The sequence below is a fragment of the Physeter macrocephalus genome, chromosome 5 (assembly GCF_002837175.3).
Source record: "Physeter macrocephalus isolate SW-GA chromosome 5, ASM283717v5, whole genome shotgun sequence".
NCBI classification, from domain to species: Eukaryota; Metazoa; Chordata; class Mammalia; order Artiodactyla; family Physeteridae; genus Physeter; species Physeter macrocephalus.
This window is the reverse complement of record NC_041218.1, coordinates 107,852,814-107,877,881: the sequence shown is the minus strand read 5'-3', so window position 1 is coordinate 107,877,881 and position 25,068 is coordinate 107,852,814. Positions and strand designations below refer to the sequence as shown.

Genomic DNA, 25,068 nt, shown 5'->3' with positions numbered 1-25,068 from the left:
ATCAAATGTAAAATAGATGGCTAGTGGGAAGCAGCCACATAGCACAGGGAGATCAGCTTGTTGCTTTGTGACCACCTAGAGGGGTGGGATAAGGAGGGTGGGAGGGAGATGTAAGAGGGAGGGGATATGGGAACATATGTATATGTATAACTGATTCACTTTGTTATAAAGCAGAAACTAACACACCATTGTAAAGCAATTATCCTCCAGGAGAGATGTTAAAAAAAAATCAACATGGAACAAACAGTTAAAGGTAAAGCATTAAGATAATGGAAGAAAAAGCCTGAATATTTTTGTAATTTTGGCTAACTAAAAGTTTTCTAGGCAAAGCCTATAAAGTGAAAGTAAAGAATGTTATAGAATTTATATAAATATAAATCTATAAATGGAAATTAATTCTGTGTCGAAAAATAAACTTTAACAAGTGAAGGGAGAAACAGAAAAATATTTACGACACATCTGACAACAGCTAATTTTCTTGATATTGTGAAACCTTCTTGTAAGTCAGTAGAGAAAGGATGCCTGATCTATTTTTTTCAACATTTTTTCAAAGTGGATGAAAGATTCTTTTTTTTAGATTTTATTGAATTATAGTTGATTTACAATGTTGTGTTAATTTCTGCTGTACAGCAAAGTGACTACATTATACATATACATATTCCTTTTAATATTCTTTTCCATTGTGGTTTATCCCAGGATATTGAATGTAGTTCCCTGTGCTGTACAGCAGGACCCTGTTGTTTATCCATCCTGTATATAATCATTTGCATCTAATTAATCGTTCCAGACGCTGTGACCCTCATCACTGACGGTTCCCTGCCAGCATCTGATGGAGAATAAGAGCAGGCAGGGGGCCCCCAGAGTCTCCCCTCTTTTCCGCGGGCATTAGTCAATTGCCCTTTATCCCTTCCACTAAACGTGGCTCCTCTTTACGCTGTGACGTGTGCTGTTGGCTTAAGGTCAGGGAGGACTCTTTTCTTCTTGGTTTTCCCACCTTCATCCGGTCATTCACCGCCTATTCAACCACTCGTTTAACGGATGCTTTTGAGGCTCTGCTCTGGGTCAAGGTGTGTCTGAGGTCTTGGGGACAAAGCCATGCACAAAGCAGAGAGGGTCTCCGTCTTGAGGAACTTGTGTCCTTATGAGTGGAAGCAGAAAACAAATAACCAAGTACAAATAAATAAATACCCAAGATGCAGTTGGCTTGTGACTAGGTTTATCAAGAGAATGAAAGAGGGTCATGGGATCGATGGTGACTTCAGAGCAAAGCTGGGGAGGGGCCCTGCAGCCGGAGAAGGGGGGCTGGCGAGCGAGCCCCCGGGGGGGCCGGGGTTTGTCAGCCCGCGGTGGGGTCTGCCCTTGGTTCTGAGTGTGGGAAGAGGCCGTGTGTCCTGGGAGGGGGCTGGATTCCCGCCCCTTGCCCGTGGGAGGCCGTGTTAGCGGCCCCCGGCTCGCGGGGGGGCACAGACGACAGACATTTATCTAATCGCCTTCTGGAGGCTGGAAGGCCCGGATCCAGGTGTGGCAGGGCTGGTGCCCCCTGAGGCCTCTGTCCTGGGCGCGTGGGCGGCCGCCTTCTCAGTGTCCTCACCCTGTGTTCTCGCCTCCTCTTTTCACGAGGACTCCAGCCCTGTGGGGTCCGAGCCCATCTTAATGAGGAGCTCGTTTTACCTGCATCTGGAGGGGACTCTCCAGGCCCGAGTCTGCTGCTGCAGACCCTGTGCCGGGCCGCACAGGACACGGAGCTGAGCTGGAGCTGAGCTGAGAGCCGCAGGGTCAGGAGGGGCTGGTATACAGCCCCTGACGTAACAGGCCCTCTTCCCTTGATTTTCTCGGCCCTTTTGCTTGGTTTCTGTCTGCCTGTGTGTCTCTGTGATCCTCGCCTTCCAGTTAACGGCTTTCACTTTCCGGGAGAACCCGGCGGCCACGGCCCTCCTGCTGGCACTTTTTGGGTATGTGATGAGAAGCGCAGCTGCAGAATTATGGTGTGTTTTCTGAAGGAGAGAACCCCTGGGGCGGCTTTGAACCTGCTGTCGGCTTCATGGTTTTCTCTCTTTCCAAGCAATTATGCTGCTTCTTCCGGTGGCGTGGAGCCCACCAGCCTGCGCAGGACGCCCGGGGCCCCTGCTCGAGGGGTGGGTGATGGCAGCGGCTTTGGTTCCGGCTCAGGGTCCGTTACTCACTCAGCTCCAAAACTGTCCTCGGGGAGCCCGTGAAGCTCTATGTCCGCTGTATTTTTCTCTCTCCTGACATTAGTAGCTTGGAAATGTTTTGTCTAACTTCTATCACTTGTTTTTTTCTCGCAGGAAAAGTAGCAAAACCAGAAAAGTCATTTTACAAATTTGTCGTTTGTACACACTAATAAGGGTCGTTGCTAGCAGTCCCCAGATTATACCTGCCGGGTATCAGGAATGCATAATGTCACCCTCTCTTACAGGTCATGCATATTTGGCTATAGCTCTAGGCCAAGTATGTGAGAGATACTTGCTAATAGTAGGGAAAATAATTAAAGTGCTGATTTATTTTAATTTAAGGCTAATATATATATTTTAAACAGAGCATTCTGCTTTTTTCTAAGCCAAAGATTACAAGTAAAATGATTTTTACATAGATGACAGTTCTATCAGTGATCCAGACTTATTCAAAGCATCTAATTAGGGACCAGTTATATCATTATTGGATAAATAGATACATGGATGGGTGGATGGATAGATGGGGAGCAAAGAGAGAGACAGAGAAACCTTTTTAGGAATACTGACATTGCCACTAACTCTGTGACCTTGGAAGTGTTCATTTCTCTCTCTAAGCCTCACTTCCTTCCATGTAGAATACAATTGTCTTGCTGTGAAGATGATATTAGGTCATTCATATAAACCTCCTCTACAGTGGCCGGCAAGGGTTCCCATTAAATTACTTTTAGCTGTTATTGTTACTATAAGAATTATTTTAATATTTAGAGGATAGTATATCTTAAGCTCTAAAGCATGCCTATAGTAGAGACGTGTTTTCTATACTCAGCTGGAAATTTATGTTCCTGTAGATAATGATCTACGTACGTGGGCTCCTGGTTCTAAAGAAATGATTTGATTTCAGTTTATTGATCCGGTTGAATGCGTAGTGTGGTCATGGTTCCTTATAGTGTGAGTAAAATATGTTTTGCTGTAAATTATTTTTGAACTTTAGAGAGCAGATTTCAAAAATTAAGGTGAAACTCAGACGAAGTCGCATGGTGAGACGCTCTTAAAAAAAACGTGTTTTTAGGAATGTTCCTTAACCTTGTTTTGCTTGTTTGCTTTGCTTCCTTTAGGAATCTGAATTAAGCTAGAATTCTGTCCACATTCATGATTACAGCACTTTTCAAACAAGTTCAGGGGACTCACAGGTCTCTCGAGTTACATTCATGGCCCAACACGGTGGCCACCTCAGGTGGAGGGGTCTTAGGTGAGAGGGGCCCAGAGGACCTGGAAAGGTGCCCCAGGCCGGTTCCAGTGGACGAGAGCAAGCGGGGGGGGCCGACCGGACTCTCAGGGTCACCCCCCAGGGGATAGTTCAGGTTTAAAGGGTGGTCCTTCCTCCACTGGAGGCCAGGCCTGCACACAGGCCTGCAAGAGGAGGGACCCTTGGGACCCCAGTGGACGAGAGTGTCGGCTTGCAATCCTGTCCCCACGAGGAGCCCCAGAACCATCGCAGGAAGGCTGCATCCCAGAATAAGCTGAGACCAAGAACACGGTCAGGCATTAAAAGGGGCTGTTTGTCTGGAATCTGGAAAAACTGGGGAATGTGTAAACGAATAGACTCTCACAAGACATAATAGGACAAGGGGCCCAGTTACAATTTTCCTTTATCTTTTCTTTTTTTTTTCTTTCTCTCTGTGGAGGAAATTGATATTCAGGCTGGAAAGGGAGGAGAATTCGCATCAAAAGCGAAAAAAATAACACCTGAAAATCTCAGACAGAAAAGAGAATCTAGCGTATATAACAAACGGAAACCTTAACCGCATACTTGGTGCACATTTAGTACTAAAGGATGATGAAGATGAGGTCACAGAATCCTGGTCCATGTCTGGAAAATCCTGCAGTGTGGAGGTGGGACCGGTTTCAGAGGGAGGAAAACCCCATAAACGGCAGAGTAATTATGAGCGGGCTGCCACCCTCCAGGTTTAATCGTTAAAATGATATCATAGTTTAGTAAAAGAACGGCGGTTGCTTGAAGTTACTGTATGTTTTACCAAAAAATAAATTATGCCAATTTAATTCTTTCCTTGAAAAGAAAAAAGCAGGAAGACTGGAGCCACCGATATGTCTATTTGAACCAAGCATTGATATTTAAGAGCCGTTGCGTTAAAGCACTCACCTGTACCTTGTACGCTCGAAAACCATTTTCTTCGCGCCTGAATTATGAAGCAGACTGCTGGTGCCGACTGTATGAGTTTATGTATACTATTACGTATATATATGTAATAGTATACATAATTTTATGTATACTATTACGTATATATATATATATATATATCTCTTCTATTTTCTGAAATACGAGGGTGTATCCTTTGACCCAGGAACGAATACCGTAGATTTCATGTGGAAAAGGAGCTGTACTCAAATCAAAAGCTATCTCGAGGGCCTAGCGTCATTTTGAAGCCTCATGCTTTTCAGAGCTACTTAACATATTAAGGAGAAACCCCAGGCATTGAGAAGCTACCAAGGTATTTCAAGTGAAACCACTAAATCAGCCTGAGAAAACGGTGATAGGTTTACAGTGAGTGTGCAGAGAGCACATGGGAGCACATGGGGTCTTCAGAGAAAGGTCGGGACTTAAAGTCAGTGACTTCAGCTGATTCATACATTCTGTCAATAAAGCAGACCGTATTCATAAATGTGTCCATATATAATCATGGTTCTTATAACAACCTAATATATTTTCAGTTGATAAACTTTTGTTGACTGTTCCTTTCCATGAAAATGGGAAGAATGCTGCGTGAAAAAATAAAAATAAAGACAATAAAGTAAGTGACTCTTCTGCGGGTACTCGCAGCTTCCTTTCCTGGGGCGGGGCAGGGTGGGGGTCACAGAGGAGCCTGAGGTGAGTCGGCTGCGAATGAGCCCTGGCTCTGCGCTCTGGAGAAGGAAAAAGGAAGAGGTGTTTTCATTAGAGGACCATTTTGGGTGTCTTCTTAGAGCGTGAGGTCATCTGAGACTCCTGGGGGCCGCGTCTCGGGTCCAGCCCCCACGCCCCGGCTTCGGGCTCACACACAAATCACTCCCGCTCTCAGCTTCTCCTGCTTCTCAGCCGTGGGTCCTCGGTCAGGCATCTTAGCCGCGTCCATCCCGTGTCCCATCTGTGAAATGGGGCCGTGGCACCCGCCTTCAGGGCTGTAGGATCCGGGAACACCCTGGAGGCATTAGGCGTGGAGCCCACGCACTGGGCACCCCGGAAAGGAAGCTTTCCAGTTCTATGTTACGTCCTCTTTTTATATAGAGCTTCCCACCCTTGATAGCTTTAATGATTTTATGTTCTCGGAAAAACGGGCCTATCCCTGCTCTGCTGAGAAGGCGGTGAGCAGGAAGGGAGGCCAGGCTTGCCCTGTGCGGGACGGGACACTGGGGCTTTCTCCAGGTCGCGCGTCCTAGCCCGGGTTGGACCCTGCCCAAGGCTCTGCCCCTATATTACGGAAAATGTGCTTTGTCTTCAGAAAATAACTGCCGGATTTATTAAGTAAAAAGTGCTCCTGTTCACCCAGGGAGGAAGAATGACCAGGCCAGCAAAAGCTCATCTTTAAATCAGTCTGTATAGAAGTAAGTGTTACAGGCAAGGAACACGACTTTTCACTTGACATTTCAGATGCGCGACTCTTCCGTGGATGTTTCTCATCTCCAGAATCTTCTTCGGTTCGGACGTGGCTTTCATCTCCCACATCTCCCTGAACTTCCTCCTCGGCCTCTGCACCATGCTGATGACCGTCATGCCCTGGCTGTTGGCCTTTGTCTCCAAGGCTCGGGTCAGTGACCTCCCACAGGCTCTGGGACTCACGCCTAGACTACTGTTGCTTTTCCAGCTGGAGCTCAGCGCAGATGTGCTGGTATCCACTGTCTTTACCTCCAGAAAGAGACGCTGACTCTGCTTCGCAGAAACCCCTGTGCCTTGATAAGGCCAGAGCCAGGCTGGCAGCAGCGGGCACGAGGTGAGCAGTTTGTGCACGCGCTTTGCGAGTGGAGGGTAGGCTGAGCCGCGCGTTCACAGCGCATGCGGGTGAATTGCCAATCAGTGGTTGGAAGAGTGGCTGCGTGTGGGGGGCGTGTCCTGTGCCGGCGTCAGGGGCGCAGGGGTCAGACGTTCCTCTCTTCGGGGTCAGCTGCTCCGGGGCGGGATTGGCCCCCGCGCAGACCACATTCTCAGGCCACAACAGGTCTGGATTGTCCGCGCGATTCTGCCCTCTGAGCCCCGGGCCATGTTTAGATTTGCTGCTTTCAGGGTGTTGGAACAGACGTCTCCAAGAGACCGGACTCCTAGTCGAGGAACATTACTCCTGGTGCGGAAGGCCCTCTCTCAGGGAACCCCTCTAGCAGGCCGTTTGCCTCGGGAGGCACCTTTTGGGTGTCGTCCCAGCAGGCGTCGAGGTCCAGTGGAGCCCAGCTCTGCTGACACCCCGCCCTTGTCCTTCCACGCTCCTCCCCGTGAGGCCTGCCGGGGTCGTGTCCGCTTTAACTCATCTTCCGTCTTGCTCGGCCTCCCCTGAGCTGCCTGTGGGAATGAACTTCATAGTCTGCACCCTCCTCTGCCCCGGATTTCCGTACTTTTCTTTCCTGCGTTCTTTCTTGGCTCTGACCACACAGGTCTCTCCTGACCCCTGCTGTCCGTGTGGATCCCGCTCCTCTCTAGTCCTGGGGCTGGATCGACTCAGGGGCTGAGGAAACAGCCTGGGGAAGGCCCGGCCTCCCAGTTCTGGAGGATGGGCTGCCGGTAGGTGTCTGGCGAGTCCGGGACTGGGGCCTGTTCCATCGGGACGGGCTCCCTTCCTGGTGCCCGGACGCGCCGGGACTCGGTCAGCTCTGCAGCGACGGCTCATCTTATTTGCTGATGTTGTGCCTCACGTTTGTACAGAAGCAGTGAGCTCTGGAAACATTCATTATGCATCCAGTGAAAGAATTTACTTTGGTGATTTTTATAGATCTATTATTGACACTAATCTGTATTAGTGTCTCTAGCCTTTAAATAGCAGCTAGCAGAATGAGTCACTGGCTTTAGCTTGTGAGAACATTGAAATTGGAGGAGGCAGAACAGGCTTTCCCTCTCCCCATCGGAGCTCAGATATGACGTGGATCCTGGTCATGCGAACTAAAGGGGGAGGAAGACAGACTCAAGGGAGACAGTCCCCGCCCCAGGGGACGGGTCACACACACAAGAGGAGAAGGGTCAGGAATCTTGAGATTCTAAGGCTAAGGTGAGTCGGAGGCTTTGTTCCCTCCTGTGATAAGTAGCATCGCTCACCTGGAGGGAAATCAGCAAGCAGGAAGTTGTTTGCAAAAAAATGGGTCAAACTCAGTTGTTAACAGATAATAAAAGGCATTTCATTGCTGTTACTAAGGTCTTTCTTTTCCTTTGCTCTTTATTTTGATATAGTTTGCTTAAAAAACTCAACCTGATAAATGGGTGATTTCAAATATTCTTTTGTAAGTTCAAGGGGCAATATATTCTTATGAAATCATGGAATAGGCCAAGAAAGGTGACTAGGTTTTCAGATCAGTATCAAATGCCAGTATAACTGGTATTAACCATTGTGTATACAAACGATAACATTAATATGAGCATTTTTCATTTTACCAAATCACAGTTTCTAAGCTGATGCGTACAGAAAAGGCATTTTGGGTTCTAACTCAGGATGTGAAGCATCTCTCTCTCCCATCGCTGAGGCTGTCTTTTGATGGGAGGGCGATGTAGGTAGATGAAAAACTCATAGTTTCAGTAATTTATTTCTCTACTTGATCAGTCGCCACATATTGTGAATTAGACACTCATAAATTGCTGTTCCGTGAATTTGTGTAGCCACGCCCGTCACGCGTGTAGATTATTTGCTGAGTGTCATGAGTTAGAACAGCTTTGTTCACATGGGAATAGACACCAGTGTGAATCCCTTACAGTCAGATCTGAGTCCTCATTATTAATTATTTCCTGAACTGTAAGATCATGACTTAAAAGCTGTAATAGTCTCCTATTTCCATCTTATAACTAGGAAGACAAAAATCTTTCATGTCGTACATTATATGATCCAGGGACATATTTTAATGAAAAGTGGGATTAATAAGCCCCTTTAGGACTGGATGAAATCTGTAACTAGTGCTAGTCAGTGAAGACCAGAACTAAGGGAAAATTAAAGGAACTTTTCATGGTTTTCCCATGTCTATATGCAGAAGACAATAAACTGTAATAGAATAACGATACATACCCCTAAAAGTCTTCATTGAATTTTCTATTGTCCCCAGATCACACTAGTTGAGACTACTCATTGTGGACAGCTGTAAATTTGCGTGATAAGGGAGAACTGGACATTACTGAGTGTGAGATATATAATTGACAGTTTTATAATCTTTCTCTACAAAGAGCTCTTAATTTGCTTTCTCTTTCTTTCATTGCACAGAATTTGCAGAACACCTGTGACGTCCTCAAGTGGGTCTTCACTATTTTCCCTCAGTTCTGCCTGGGTCAAGGGCTGATAGAACTCTTGTTACAATCAGATCAGATACAACCTGACCCACAACTTCGGCATCGATTCGTACGTGAGCCCCTTCGAGATGAGCTTCCTGGGCTGGATCTTTGTGCAGCTGGCGGTACAAGGGATGGTCCTTCTCCTCCTGAGGGTCCTGCTGCCCGGAGACCTCTGGCAGTGACCCAGGTATGTCCCTCGGGGCTCGTCCTTGATGGCAACTCCAGCCTGGAGGCTGCAAGACAAGAAACCTTCTGATCAGTGTCATACACACTTCTGTTAGCTAGGATAGGATTCTATGGGTTTTTTTGTTTGCTTTGTTATTGTTTATTTGTTTTTTTTTTATTAGTGAATGACCGACCTTAGGAAGGAGAATGTCAAGAGCAAGGTGTCAACCTGTGAGATAATCGATCCAGTTTTTCAATTGCCTCAATGAATTTTCTCCTTTAATATTGCTCAGTTTTCCTCTTATTTTGATGGTAGCATCTAAGGTGAATTTGGTTGATGCCATAATATAGTTTACTTTTACGGTGAAATAGCATCAACTCCTAAAAGCAGGAATGTATGGAAATCCAGTGCCGATAACCACTTGCCCTTTGCCAGATCCTCTTGTTACTGGTGCTTATCATATTCTTCTTATTTATTTAATATCATTTAATTAATGATGCTAATCACGTTCTCCGGTTTTTTAGCTGAGAATGAAAGCCCAAGGGGTATACGTGCATATGTGGGCTGTCCACACACATGTGCGTGTACCCGTGCCACACAGCATCCTTACACCCACCTCCCTGTATCCTCGATAGGGTTTCAGGTGGTTTTGCAAGGAGGCCTGAAGTACTGTCAGATAACGCATTTTAAATATTAAGGAAGAAATGTGCTTTCCTGTGTAGGGTCCACAATGCGTGTCTCTCACTCTGTAATCCTTGTAGCCTGAATCTGTGGACTTGCTCTTTCCAAGAAAGGGATCCTTTCTGGAGAAATCACTAATTAGGACCATATCACAGGAGAACCTATTAAAGATTACAGACACACTGTTAGCATTTTGTGGTGATTTCCTTATAGGATTTCCCTGTCTCAGTCACTTCATCGACGTACCTCCTTTATAACCCCTTTAATCTGCTCAAGTGGAGAACCATTTTGAATACACATCACAAAGCTCTAGAATTGGCCACAATCCCTCTGGAATCTGTAGATCTCCAATACCGACTGAGTTGGAAATAGAATTCTGAGTGCCTTTCAAGCGTAATTGGCTCAGTAATTGGCCCTCACTAGTTTGATCTGTGGTGAACCCTGTTCTGTAGAATCCCCTCTGGCAGATTTCAGGGTGTCCCATCCTCCTGCAGCACTGAAAGATCTTTCTTTCAAAACTTCCGGTATTACCTTTACTTGGTAAAGTATAAGTATAAGTGCAGCCATGTTTTAGAATAACATCCTCAGGGCTCCCCTGGTGGCGCAGTGGTTAAGAATCCGCCTGCCAGTGCAGGGGCCATGGGTTCGAGCCCTGGTCCGGGAAGATCCCACATGCCACGGAGCAACTAAGCCCGTGTGCCACAACTACTGCGCCTGTGCTCTAGAGCCTGTGAGTCACGACTACTGACTCAGCGTGCCACAACTACTGAAGCCCGTGCGCCTAGAGCCTGTGCTCCGCAACAAGAGAAGCCACCGCAATGAGAGGCCCACAAGCTGCAATGAGGAGTGGCGCCCGCTCGCAGCAACTAGAGAAAGCCCGCGTGCGGCAGTGAAGACCCAACACAGCCAAAAATAAATAAATAAAACAAATAAATTTATTAAAAAAAAGAATAACGTCCTTGTTATCCACAGTAAATAGTCAATATTTGTTGTTCTTTGTCAATGTGAAGGTTCCAGAGTCCAGAAATTTAATGTAATTTAAGCATTAGTTGCCTATCACTCCTTTACGGACAACTCTCACGATAATGATCTGACCAAATTCATGTGTTTTTAAAATCCAGATCTAACCAGGTCCTAATCATTGGCTGAAAGATAGGTCCACGGTTCTCAGCCAGGCCCCTCCAGTCCGGCGCCTCACGCCCAGGGATGCTGCATGGGGTGCCCCCTCTGCCCCCACCCCTGACGTTGGCATCTGGTCCCCTGCCTGGGCTGCTCCTTTGCCAGGACTGACTGCCCCGCCTCCAGGACCCTCCTCGTGCCCCTCCCGTCTCCCAGGCCAGGCTTGATGTCCTCCCCGTGTTTCCAGTACGGCCTGTTTTCTCCATCAGGGCCGTCTGTGGTTTTGTTGTTGTTGTTGTTTTTCTTTTTGTAAAATTTTTATTGGAGTGTAGTTGATTTACAGTGTTGTGTTAGTTTCAGGTGTCCAGCACAGTGAATCAGTTTTACATATACATGTATCCACTCTTTTTTAGATTTTTTCTCCCATGTAGGTCATTATGGAGTACTGAGTAGAGTTCCCTGTGTTCTACAGTAGGTCCTTATTAGTTATCTATTTTATATATAGCAGTGTGTATATGTCAGTCCCAATCTCCCAATTTATCCCACTCCCCGTCACGCCCCAGTAACCATAAATTTGTTTTCTACATCTGTGACTTTATTTCAATTTTGTAGATAAGTTCATTTGTAGCCTCTTTTTAGATTGCACATATAAGCGATATCATATGGTATTTGTCTGTCTCTGTCTGACTTACTTCACTCAGTGTAAGAATCTCTAGGTCCATCCATGTTGCTCAAATGGCATTATTTCAAAACAGTGCCATATGTGCCAGTGTTGTTTTACAGTGTTTGTCTGTTACTCTCCTCTGCTTGATTCTGCGTTCCTTCACGCAGGAACTGTTTTACACTGTTGTAGTCAAATCATGGAAAGAATAGGAAGACCCTGCCCTCTGCATCTACACAGACTCTTCCTGTGTCCCCTCCCAAGCGGCGTGTCCACCACCTGCCCGGGTGCCCTTCCCTGCCCGGCACCTGTCCCCGTCCTGCAGTGCTGCTACCACCGGTGTTGTCTGCTCAGATCTGGGTCTCCATCAGAACCTGAGCTCTGGCCACACCCGGGTCAGTTTGGGTGGGTGTTGGGGGGTTCCTGTTTGTTCTCTCTCTGGTCTGGAGCTGGACTCTGCTCTCTGTACCCCAGGCCCTGGCTGGGTCCGAGCAGCCACACAGCCCAGGGCAACGTCTCCCTTCAGATACATCAGTTGCACCGAAGCCCTGCAAAGTCTCGCTACACCAGCGCCCGTCAGGATCCTTCCTGTGTAACACGGATGTCATTTTTCATGATCAGCAGTTGGAAGACGGCCAAGTGACCCATCTGTGAGCGCAGGGGCCTGAACTGCGTGTGTGTTGCTGTGAGGAGGCTGACAAGCAATGACCTTGCTCAGCGCGCCCCCCTCCACCAGAGCCACTTGAGATGTAACCAGTACGCATCCGGACCCCGAACCCTGCGGGCAGACGCCCTCTGGGGACAAGACCGGGGAGCAGGTGTAAAGCTTCTCAGGTGATGCTAATCAGCGGAGAATTAACTGATGCATCTCGGAAACGGGGCGGGGTAGGATGGCACCGTGTCCTGGTCCAGGGACAGACGACCTCTGGACAGCCAGGCCAGGCTGAAGGGCCCAGGGACGCACCCTCACCTGGGAGAGGGGGCACAACAGTCAGGAAGAAAAGTGTAAAATTCAGTGACTCTTCATATAAATTGAACACACCTGTGTTCCCTTCTCCCAGACAGTAGCATCAGCTCAGAAGCCCTCCACAGCCCCCTGCCGGTCAGTCCCCACTCTGTAGATAAGCGCTGTTATTTTTATCACCACTGATTCATTTCTCATGCTTTTGAATATTATGTAAATTATATCATATAACACATACTCCTGAGTAGCTATATTTTCTCATCATCTATGTTGGGTCTTGAAAAATTATATGCTTGTCCAGCGGTGATTTCAGGTATGGAAAAAATAATACAGGGAAAGGAGCTGGGGCCACTGGAATCTGGCCGTGGATCTTTTATTTTACTTTTAATACCTTTTAATTTTAAAATAGTTTAAAGCTCACAAGAAATAGCAAGATCAGTACAGAGAGAGCCTATGTACCCTCCCAGTGATACTGTGATAATGTAATAATACAGTACATCACAATATTACATTGATAAAACCAGGAAATTGATGTTGGTACAATACTCTCTCACTGTCGGTACTCATTTAGTTATTAAAATATTGGCATCTTACAGTTTGCAGAAATTGGGATTTACTTGAAAGCTAAAATGCACCAGAAAGAAAATCATAAGGAAGATTGGAAAGTGAGCTAGCTCAGATTTTGGGTCAACAAATCAGAGGTGAGAGTTCGCTTTATGTTCATCTGGCAGGCGTCTGCCGAGTCCTTGCTGTGCATTCTTCTGCCGCATCCAGCACGTGCTATGGAGCTGTAGTGTTTGAGGACTTCTGTGGGTAATCTACTTTATTAAAGGGCCTGTTTGCTGAAAGTGGTCAAAGTTGATTTCTTATAACTTTGTGATAAATTACTTGCCCTCTAGCACAAAAGTCTGGCATGACTTTATTGCTCGTAAAATTGAAAAGTAGTTTGAGTTTGGTGTCCATCCACGTCACTGTCTTTTAGGCTGATGTACATTTCCCTTGCGTGAGAGAATGAATGTTGACCCCTGATAGTAACCGGCCAACGGGATGCAGGACTCGGGTGCGTGGGCCAGAGCTGGTACCGCAGACTCTGGGGACCACGTCTTCTGTTCAGATGACCTCTGACCTTTCTCTCCCTCCAGATTCTTCCGGTCCATTTCCCAGGTGTGAATTAACTCTGACTTACCCTCCCAGGGGCCACTCTGTCATTCGAGACACAGTCACATCTTCCGAGGATGTAGATGTTGAAAAAGAGCAAGTGAGCGTGTTGGAAGGCAGAACTAGTGGAGACATTCTCGTGTTGTACAACCTTAGTGAGAGTTACAGAGGCTTCTTCAATAGGACCCCTGCCGTGCAAGATATTAGCTTGGGCCTACTCGGGGGAGAGGTAAGAAAGCTTCTGTTTGTATGTTTTCTGTTGCAAACCGGCGTCACTCTAATTGTCCATCTGTTCGTGTTATTCTCAGGATATCTGAAATCGAAACTAAGAGCAGCTTCACATTTCAGGAATCTCTGCAGGGTCTAGGTGGAGAGTCAGTCGGCTCTTTCCCTAGTGAAAACTCTGCTGATTGAGTGATGGGGTTTTTTCGGTTTCATAATTTTTAAAATTTAAGTGATCAGGGAGTTTTAATTAGTTTGGCTTATGGGGTGACTCTACTGAGTGCAAATAGTTTATAAATCCAATTAATTAAGGAAACCACTTCTAACTCCTGCTTGGACTTCAGTACTCTTTAAGTGGCCAGTTAAGCCCCTCTAGTAATATGCTATTCTGGAAAGGTAAAAACACTCACGCACTATAGCCATAGCTCAGAGTTGTTTTTTCATGAATGTGTCATTAATTCTAGTAGAAATGTTTAATCTGAACTGACAGAAGCCATACAAATTGTTCCCAACATGTGCTTAATGCATAAAGGGAAATCAGTTCTGGAAATGATTACCTTTAATTAACTGTTAAAAAGAAAAAGAGTATCTTGCACTCACATTGTACCAAGCTTCTGAGAAATTCAAAGTATGTTATATCGTTATCTGATTGGCATCCATGCTCTACTTGTGAGCGGATCTGAGGTAAAGAGAAGCCGAGAGATGGGTCTGAATCCATCCAGGGACCCTTAGACCCTGACCGAGGTGTGTGGTCAAATGGGACAGAAGTTAAAGAAGGGGTTTGTGCAGTTGTTGGCTACTCAACTCTAAGACTAGCTACGTGATTTTTGCCATCTTATGGAACTGTTTTCTTACCCTTGCTTTAAAAAATAAACTGTCTTGCTACTATCTCTCCTTTAGTTTTAAACTAAAGTGTGAGAGAAAAACTTGGAAAACTTCCTATGAGAGATGCTCCAGATCTCTGAAATGATCCAAGATGCATTTACCTTTGGGTTCTCTTCACTAGGCTGTTTCTGAGCATCTGAGTTTTAATGACTTAGATGTAAAGTCCTATGCAAGAGCCTGCAGAAGAGACGGGTGGCTAAGATGTGTCCCCATCCCTCTAGGAATTAATAATCGGGTAGGAAATGGGAGATCATAAACATACACAGTGTTGCATAACAGCAGGGCAAGGGTCAAAGGCACAGAGTGAATCGCCTCGGAGCCATAAGTCCAGAGAGGGCGGCCTCGAAGGAGGAACGGGAGCATCGTGGGAGTGGAGAAGGCAGGGGGTGTGCAGAGCTTTATGAAAAAGGAGGGTTCAGATAAACTTAAGCCTAAGCTAGGAGGGTAGATAGAGTTCGGATAGGCTGATGGTTTGTACCTGGGATAGCAGCTCAGGTGTGGTCTGTGACACGAGTGACATGGGACAGGACAGGCCTGCAGCAGGATGGACCCCTGTATCAGAGCGTGGGAGAGACACAGTCAAGGTCGGGGAAGCATGAGTGTTGAAGCAGGTGGCACCCGGAGCTACAAGATAGGGTTCTGTGATAATCAGGTGGGCTTGGCCACAAGAAACCCAGAACAGTCACTTTTCCAGGATTCAGGGAGCCAGGAAGCCAGCTTAGGTCAGGAGACAGCAGTGCCCAGACATCGGGGAACAAGTGTTCTGGAAGGAGATCAGTAAGAATGAAAACGTCTCAGCTTCCACCACAGAATCCCCAGCTAAGGATATCCAGAGGTTCAAGGTAGAGGCTGGGACCGTGAAAGAGCGAGGCCATTGTTTCTGCCACGGAATGTAAGAGAGAGTGAAGCAGGAGATGTGACCCGGTGCTGAGCGAGAGTATGGGAAGAGAGGGCCTTCTTGATTAGTGTAAGCGTTAGGCTGCAGTCAGAGTGAGAGGAGAGAGACAGAGAGATGGAGAGAGACAGAGAGGAAGGCAGGGGAATAATAATGATTATGATGATGTGACTCCTAAAAAATATTGCGCTTACCAGAGGGACATAGTTGGGAGCCTGTTGGGTGCGCCCTGGATAGGACAGGAAATCTCAGCATAATTTGTGGTAGTTGGCCTTTACCTCTCGTCCTCTTGAGTTTTCCAGACATGAATTTACTTACTTGTCTGTGAATTAACGCTGAAATTACACCACTCAAATGCCACGGTGATTTCAGAAGTACTGCATGAGCTATAAAACACATTATACATTTATTTTATGATTGTAAATGTCTACAAATAACACAAACCAAAAATATCAACTCAGAGTTGGGTGAAAGCAAGTGCTGTTTCCGATCTAATTTTGATTTTATGGTTTGTTTGTTTTCTCCTCTCAGTGCTTTGGGCGTCTACCGTGAGCGGAGCTGAGAAAACCACCACGTTCCAAATGCTGACCAGGGACCTGCCTCCGAGCTCGGGACACGCCTTCCTCAGGACTCCCATGGGGTAAGATTTAATCAGATTTAATTGTTTTGCTGCCTGTAGAGATAATCATCAAGCCCAGAGACCCCCAGCCTCCCCTCAGTCCTGTGCACTAAAGTCAGAGGAGGTCATTTCCCTCCAATTTACTTTCCAATGACCACTCCTCACGAGGGGGAAAAGAGCCTCCAGATGGGAGTGAAATGAACTTGACGTTTCTGGCCAGAGGGTAGAGGAGGTGTTGGCGAAAGCTGCCCAGGGCTGCCCCCTTCCAGGGGCGCCGGCTGCTCTGCGCCATGAACCCAGGTGAGCAGGGAGCAGTCAGGGGCTGGTTCTTCTTGCTTTGCCATCTGCTGGAGCTTCAGACGCCCTCCTCCAGTGCAGGGGCCAGAAGGGGCACGGTGGTTTCATCGCTTCCCCACCCGGACCTCATCTTTCGGGCAGTACAGCAGTTTTCCAGCTAGTCTTCCAATAGCGTGCCATTCGTGTGTGTCCCAATCCTATCGCTGTTCCCAAATCCCATCCTACACCCCTCTCTTCTGATTCTCAGTGCTGTGTGATGACGTCCCGGCCTATATCTTTCTGCTTTTCCTACTATAGCAAATTCAGTGTAACTTGATGACAGATTTCAGAACTCTGTCGTTGAACTGACATAAAGAAAGAGACATGCCTTGTGCTACATTCTCTGAAGGTCATGATATAAATAGCCACCAAGTTCTCAGTGCTGGACTTGATTTCACAGTCTGTCCACCTGGGATCCTAGAGTTATTCCTAAGTAGACTTGGAAGTAATTTGCTTGAGGTCTTTCTTATATAGGTTCAAATACAATAATTGAAAAAAGTTCAAAAATATCATAATCATCCATTAATTAGCTGATTCTTTGCATCAACAAATAGTTTATTGTCCATCTATGATGTGCCAGGCACCAGGAAGACAGAAATTGTTCCTGTAATCCTAAAATCCAGTGTTAATATTCGTATGTCTCCTACTAGTTTAATTTAAACGTGCATAGATCTCTGTGTGTATATATCTAATTTTATCTATTATCTGCGTGTGTGTATGTGTGTGTGTGTATATGTATGTGAAATGTAGGTGATTAAATATGTAGAGAGATGTGTATTTTAAAATCAGACACGATTATAAAGATCATTGCGTAGACTTCATTTACACTTATTGCATGAACATTTCATAATCCTCTTCAACAATATTTATTAAAAGATTTAATTTTTTAGAAGCCTGGTGGGCATGCCATTTCATTGTTAGATAATTTGCATTTCCTTGATGACTCATGAACTTGACGGAGTGCTCTCCCCACATGTATCTGTTGCCCGGGGTTTCTTTCTGCCAATCGCCTGTCACGACCATCGTTCTTTTCTCATAAGGTTGTCTTTTTGTTACTCGTTATGTACGAGTTTTTAATATATTCAGCTAGTAACTAATCCTTTGCGTGCTTTGTATGTTTTAAGTATTAGCTTCAGTGGTACCTTGTATTTTAACTTTGTTTTAAAAGTTTGTGTGTGTAGAGGTTCTCAGTTTTTTTTTTTTGGTGGTACGTGGGCCTCTCACTGTCGTGGCCTGTCCCGTTGCAGAGCACAGGCTCCGGACGCACAGGCTCAGCGGCCATGGCTCACGGGCCCAGCCGCTCCGCAGCATGTGGGATCTTCCCAGACCACGACCATCGTTCTTTTCTCATAAGGTTGTCTTTTTGTTACTCGTTATGTACGAGTTTTTAATATATTCAGCTAGTAACTAATCCTTTGCGTGCTTTGTATGTTTTAAGTATTAGCTTCAGTGGTACCTTGTATTTTAACTTTGTTTTAAAAGTTTGTGTGTGTAGAGGTTCTCAGTTTTTTTGTTTTTTTTTGGTGGTACGTGGGCCTCTCACTGTCGTGGCCTGTCCCGTTGCGGAGCACAGGCTCGGATGCGCAGGCTCAGCGGCCGTGGCTCACGGGCCCAGCCGCTCCGCGGCACGTGGGATCTTCCCGGACCGGGGCACGAACCCGCGTCCCCTGCATCGGCAGGTGGATTCTAACCACTGCGCCACCAGGGAAGCCCAGGTTCTCGGTTTAGATAAGACTGATTTATTCATTTTTTCCTTTGCTATTTCTTGCTTTTTGAGTCTCAGGAAATTCTCTTTCTAAAGTAATAAAGCTATTCTCCATAGTTTCTTTTCTATTCTGCATTCATGTTTCTAGTTTATATGGAGTTTATAATTGAATATATGGTGTAATGGAAAAACAATCTGATTTTTTTTCGGATCCCGAATTCCAGTTTGCCTAAAGGCCATTTTTACAGCCGCGTGTCTTTTGTCCTTCGGTTGGAATCATCTTCCGCTTCGTACCGAGTGCTCAGCCAGGCTGGGACTCAGCTTTACCTTCTCCTGCTTCAGATGCATCCTGGTGGGTTGCACCACCTATCTGTCTTCCTAGCTTTTCATTTCTAGGATAGTCTGGATTACTTTGGGACCTTTACGAGGTATTATTTTTAGAATCATTTTGGTAACTTGTATAAAAATGTCACAATATTTGAATCTTGATTGGAATTGAATCAAATTTATTTTATAATTTGAAGACATTTGTACCTCTATGATATTTTGTCTTCCTTATCCTTAAGTCTGGTAGCTACCCATTTATTCAGGTCATTTAAAAAGCTTCAGTTCGGTGTGTTGCACTTGTCTTTATCGAATCATTTTCTTTATAGAATCATTGCATATCTCTCTTAGATTTTTTCATCCTGATGAATTTGTCTTCATCAGGAGGTAATTCATCTCTTAATTGTTTATTTTTGGGGACTTTCTTCTTTGGTTTTTTGGCTAGAGATTTTGCTGGTCTACCTCGCGAGTGAGTTTATGTGATTTTACTCTCATTCTCTCTTTTTCTGTCACCTTCTGTGTATCAGTTTGCCGTTCTTTCCGCTATTTAGTCCCTAGAACTCTCGTCCAGGGCCCGGTCGTATGTTGACAGCTTTGGGTTCTCGTCCTGCAGCCGCAGGCGGACGGCCCATGTGAGTCCTTGCGTCGCCAGGCCCCAGTCCCACTCTGGGACCCAGCCTGGAAGATGAGCAGTTTCCACGTCACCTTCTCAGCCTCCTTCCGGGAGAGGTGCGGCTCTAGACCCAGGTGTCACACCCTGAGCTGGGCTCTGGTCCCTCTGCATCCCTATACAAGTGCATCTAGTCCCTGTTACCTCGCAGGGGCCCGATTCCTAGCTGCTGTGTGTAATTCAGGTCAGAACGCAGCGACCAGTGGCTTCAGACCCTGCGTCCTGTACTCTCTTGTTTCTGATGCACAGAGATATTTGTTTTTGAGTGTGTTTTTCTATTCTACACACTTGTTACATAGCAGTGAATGAAGTAAATAAATATCTATTAGTCATTTCTTTTTAATTTAAGTATAGTTGATTTACAATGTGTTAGTTTCAGGTATACAGCAAAGTGATTCAGTTATATGCATATATATATATATATATATATATATATATATATATATATATATATGTTTTTTCAGATTCTTTTCCCTTATAGGTTATTACAAAATATTGAGTATAGTTCCCTGGGCTATACAGCAGGACCTTGTTGTTTGTCTGTTTTATACATAGTTGTGTGTTTATGTTAACCCCAAACTCCTAATTTATCCCTCCCCCACTTTCCCCTTTGGTAACCATAAGTTTGTTATGTCTGTGGGTCTGTTTCTGTTTTGTATATAAGTTCATTTGTATCATTTTATTTTTTATTTAATGTAGAGAAAAAAATGTAAAGCATTGTGTCCACAATTCTCACTGGAATTTTAATTGATTTTTTTAACATCTTTATTGGAGTATAATTGCTTTACAATGGTGTGTTAGTTTCTGCTTTATAACAAAGTGAATCAGTTATACATATACACGTGTTCCCATATCTCTTCCCTCTTGCGTCTCCCTCCCTCCCACCCCTCTAGGTGGTCACAAAGCACCGAGCTGATCTCCCTGTGCTATGTGGCTGCTTCCCACTAGCTGTCTATTCTACGTTTGGTAGTGTATATATTATGTTGCATTTATAGATTAATTTGAAAAGAACTGGCATGTGAATGCTGTGTCTTCTTTTCTGCAAACGTTGTATATTTTTCATTCACTGAAATAAATCTAATTCCTTTTAAAAAGTATTTTAATCCATCTAGGATACAATGCTTATCCCAGTAATTCATGAAACATCTCCATTTCCTCCTGTGGTAATGCCTCGGATTCCAATTTCCTTTTTGCTTTCCCTAAAACCATCAAAACAATGTTAAATGGCACTGTATCTTATTACTCACTTAATGATAGTATTTCTTTTTATTTTTCATTTTTCATTTTTTTCTTTTGGTTTCATTGAGATATAATTGACATAACACTATACATTTATAAACTATATATGTTTAAGGAGTACAGCATAATGATCTGACTTACCTACATCATGGAATGATTATCACAAGTTTAGTGAACATTCATTGTTTTATTTAGGTATAAACAAAAGAAAAAAACATATTTTCCTTGTGATGAGAACTCTTAGGATGTATTATCTAAACAACTTTCATATGTAACACACTGCAGTGTTAATTGTATTAATCATGTTGTACATTACATGCCTAGTACTTATTTATTTACCTTGTAACTGTGGAGGTTGTACCTTTTGACGGTCTTCACCCAGTTCCCCTTCCCCCATGCCCTCCTCCTCTGCTAACCACAGATCTCATCTCTTTTTCTATGAGTTTGTTTGTTTGTCTGAAGTATAACTGACCTGCAACACTGTGTTAGGTCCTGGTGCACAAAATAGTGATTTGCTATTTCCATACATTACGACAGTTTCACCGTGATAAGTCTAGTTACCATCTGTCACCACACAAAGGTATTACGTTATTGTTGACTATATTTCCCACACATACATTTCATCCCTGTGACATATTTATGTCATAAATAAAAATTTCTGATTATTGATCTGTCCTTATCTTTCTGTAGTATACTTTATTTTGTCATGGATTTAAATATTTTCTTATTTGCTAAATTTTATATAGCATTTTAAACTTACGATTCATCATGAAAATTAGTTTGTTGTTGAAAAATCTCATTTTAAATCCTTACTATTAAATTACTCCTGTTTTAAATTTTTGTTGTTATTGTGACAATTTAAGTTTTCTAATAAACCTATTTACTTAATTTAAATTTTTAAACTACTTACATGGAGTTATAACTATTATTATCTTAAAAGTTATATTTTTTCTCCTCTCTGTGCCTGTATACTTGTGATTTTTTCCTATAAAATTGTCTTTGTACTTCCCAGACTTTGACTATTTTACTTTAAAAAGAATGAAAGGGGCTTCCCTGGTGGTGCAGTGGTTGAGAGTCCGCCTGCCGATGCGGGGGACGCGGGTTCGCGCCCCGGTCCGGGAGGATCCCACGTGCCGCGGAGCGGCTGGGTCCGTGAGCCGTGGCCGCTGAGCCTGCGCGTCCGGAGCCTGTGCTCCGCAACGGGAGAGGCCACGGCAGTGAGAGGCCCGCGTACCGGAAAAAAAAAAAAAAAAAAAAAAAAAAAAGAATGAAAGATTGAATTTATTTAGCAATTCCAATTTTTTTCAGTTTTTCAGCAAGTCAAATTTTTTTTAGACAAATTTATTAAATTTTGTCATTTTTATTAACCTCTCTACCCTGCTTTTCTCAATCTAGTTTTGTGGTTTTATTTCTAACTTCTTGATTTGAATGATTTTTAAAACCTTTTTTTCTTTAGAGTATCAAATCATTGTCTATAAATATGATTCTTTGTACAGCTTTACTTTGACCCTAAACATTTAATGTATGATATTATTGCTGTCATTATTCTGTAAATAACATATATAATTTTGATTTTGTCTTTCCAAAATTTACATAGAAGAATATTTATACTTACTCAAAATCTTGTTTCTTGGTTTAATATATTTTTTAAAATGTCTTTAAAAATTTTTATTGACGTTATAGAAAAGAACATCTCAATGAATCTTCACAAAGTGAAACCCTTTTGTAATCTGTGTCTCACTCAAGAAACAGCACAAGGCCCCTTAAATCCCTATCCAGTCATTTCTCCCCTTCAAAGGTAACTCCTATCCTGATTTTTTTAAATGTAGCTTAGTATATTTTTATAAGGCAAACTTTTATAACCAAGACTCAGGCCAAGACCCAGAACTCTGGCAGCTCACTGGGAAGCCAGTCAGCCTGCCCTGCCTCAACCACACCCCTGAGCCAGAGGATCCTGTGTGGCTTTATCACCCCAGAGTGTCCCTGGACATCAGTGTTTGCAGGTCCCCTCTCCCTTTCTTTCTTTTCTTTATAGTCCACCTTTGATCCTGGGCCATTGGACTTGGAGACCTGCCTGTGAACTGTGCTGATTGCATACAAGCGATGAGGTCTAATGTGATGCTCTGTCCCGTTTCTTGCAAGTTGCAGCTGGATCCAGAGTTATAATCAGTCTTGAGGTCTATCCTTGGACATAAGTAAGCAGGAGGTAATGTTTCTGGTTTTTTTTTTCATCAAGAACCATCTGATATCCGGTCTTCACTCCTTTTTTTTTTTTTTTTTTGCGGTGCGCGGGCCTCTCACCGCTGTGGCCTCTCCCGTTGCGGAGCACAGGCTCCGGACGCGCAGGCTCAGCGGCCACGGCTCACGGGCCCAGCCGCTCCGCGGCACGTGGGATCCTCCCGGACCGGGGCGCGAACCCGGTTCCCCTGCATCGGCAGGCGGACTCTCAACCACTGCGCCACCAGGGAAGCCCCTTCACTCCTTTTTTGATGTCTAATGCCAAGGTTAATGCATTAATTCATTGGAAATTGCGAAATGGTAGTATTCTAACTCATCGTTTTGTTTTCATTTACTAGCTGGAATAATTTTATAAGGAGTTGCTGTCACTACACTTTATTTCACTACCCAGAGGTATAGTATATATAAAAAAGGACAGATAAATGCTTGTTTTTGTTTTCCCTTTTTATCTACTCAGTTTTCAAGATAATCAATTGATTTCCAATCACCCTCAGAGGTGAAAAATTAGGAGTTGTTTGCTTGTTTGTTTTTGGTTGTATTATTCTGGTTTTATTCTGATAGATTTAGAATGTATCAGAAGGTTACTTTGTGCTTCATTATCCCTTTCACTCCTTAAGGGGGCATTTTCTTGCCTCTCCCCATCCCCCCAGTCTGGTTTCCTCATCCTTGTACTAGGAAGGATGATGGCTCAGACATGGAAGATTCAGCAAGGTCTCATGTCCAGCAGCTGGCATGCACTCCTCACGTAAGGACTGTTCCCTTTCTTAGCTTCCGTGAGGACAGTCGGAGACCTGAAAACATATCTGTCTTACTCCAAATTCTGCATGTTTAAACGTTGTGCTATCTGTTGGCTCTTTTCTGTTTGTTTGTTTTTAATTTAATTTTTATTTTATATTATAGTTGATTTATATGGTTCTCCACTGTTATAATCATTGCTATCTGTGGGCAGAGAATACAATTAAACTTCAGTGAGCCTATGACTATTGATAAAAAGTCAACATTTGAAACTAATTATGTTCAAGAACAGAAAATAGAGAGAACTGATCAGTTGAGCGAGTGTATGAGCTCTGTGGGAATGGGGTCCTAGCTACCATCCAGAGAGGGAACCATGCCACGTGCAGTTGAAGCTCTCTCAAGTGTTATGTTGCTGATTTTTCTCTGCAGTTTTTGCTAATTGTGTGGTGCATTTTCTTCCCTTTAATTTCTCTTTACAAGTACATATGGACAAAAGGATCAGAATGTCAAAAGAAAACAAAAGTACGTGGTTTATTTTTTCAGCCCTGGAAGGCTGTTTCTCTCCTTAATAATCCCATTCCATCATTTGTCAAGTAATTGGAAAATGAAATTCAAATAGCTGGTCTTGAAAGGGAGAATAAATTTACATCCCCATAATGGTCTATAAGACCCTTATTATGCTACATATCTGTATAATTAGTTTAATTATAAGTAGATCACTCTTGCATTAATTATATTTTTAACACTGATTATTTGTAACGTTAATTGCACATTGGTATTCAAGGGATTAAATGGATAATTAGAACACAATGAAATTTTTAACTACTTAGAGAGTTGGTATGTATATTTCTGCCCAGGAACCTCATAACTTACTGCTACCTAATTGAAACACAGCAATTCAGTCATTTGTTAGATCAGGGTTCCTTTTGTCTCTCGTTTGAGGTTATGTTATTAATTTTTGTGAATGCTTATCCTCAAACCTGAGACCATGTCCTGATTATTCCAATTTGGTTTAAAGTATCACGAGCTCCTGGTATAACGGCAGTGGTCACGAATTGGAAGACCACAGGCCAAACCCACCTGCCCTGTTGTTTGGCGAGCACAGTGTTAAAATGCTCACCAGCTCTGTGTCAGGGGCTTGGCTTTCTCAGTCTCGCCTAATAATTGTAACAACTTTGGGAAAAGGCTGTTACCCTAATTTAGCAAATCGGGAATCTGAGATTCAGAGGACTGCGTGGAGCACAGACTTCCAGGGAGGGGCAGAGGATTCGAATCCACGTTCACAACGTACAAGTCACCAAACAACTGATAGCTGGGATTTAGGCCAATAATCGTGACACTGGACTAACAGGAGGATTGAGGTGCTGACTCAGAGCCCAGCCGACCTGACTGGTCCCTCCTGGGAATGAGCTCGGAGGCTCATGAGATTTCGGAGGCTCCTCGGGGGGTGTAAAGCAGCTTTGGAACAAGGCCCTGTGCGTGTTGAACGTGTTTGTAAGTGTCATATCCCGTCAGCCTTGTGGAGGCTGCATCAGTTTCTGCTGGTCCTACTGATTGATGATTATCCACACGTAAATATTTACATGGTGGAAAAAAAAAAGAAACAACCCCAAATCCTGTTTGCATTTTTCCTTTCAGTTCACCTCTCTTATCTGTTCTTTTTTTTTTTTTTTTTTTTTTGCGGTACGCGGGCCTCTCACTGTTGTGGCCTCTCCCGTTGTGGAGCACAGGCTCCGGACGCGTAGGCTCAG

At 44.2% G+C, this 25,068-nt stretch overlaps 1 protein-coding gene across 1 annotated transcript in view; it reads left to right on the top strand.

Moving 5' to 3' along the window:
- Nucleotides 1-25,068, top strand: part of ABCA13 (ATP binding cassette subfamily A member 13) — a 79,095-nt gene that overhangs the window by 6,906 nt on the left and 47,121 nt on the right. Inside the window, 6 exon segments of the mRNA XM_055085144.1 lie at nucleotides 1,813-1,952; nucleotides 5,839-5,995; nucleotides 6,100-6,178; nucleotides 8,633-8,887; nucleotides 13,486-13,678; nucleotides 15,983-16,091. Of these exon segments, the coding sequence (XP_054941119.1) occupies nucleotides 1,813-1,952; nucleotides 5,839-5,995; nucleotides 6,100-6,178; nucleotides 8,633-8,652 (396 nt within the window). The 3' untranslated portion in view covers nucleotides 8,653-8,887; nucleotides 13,486-13,678; nucleotides 15,983-16,091.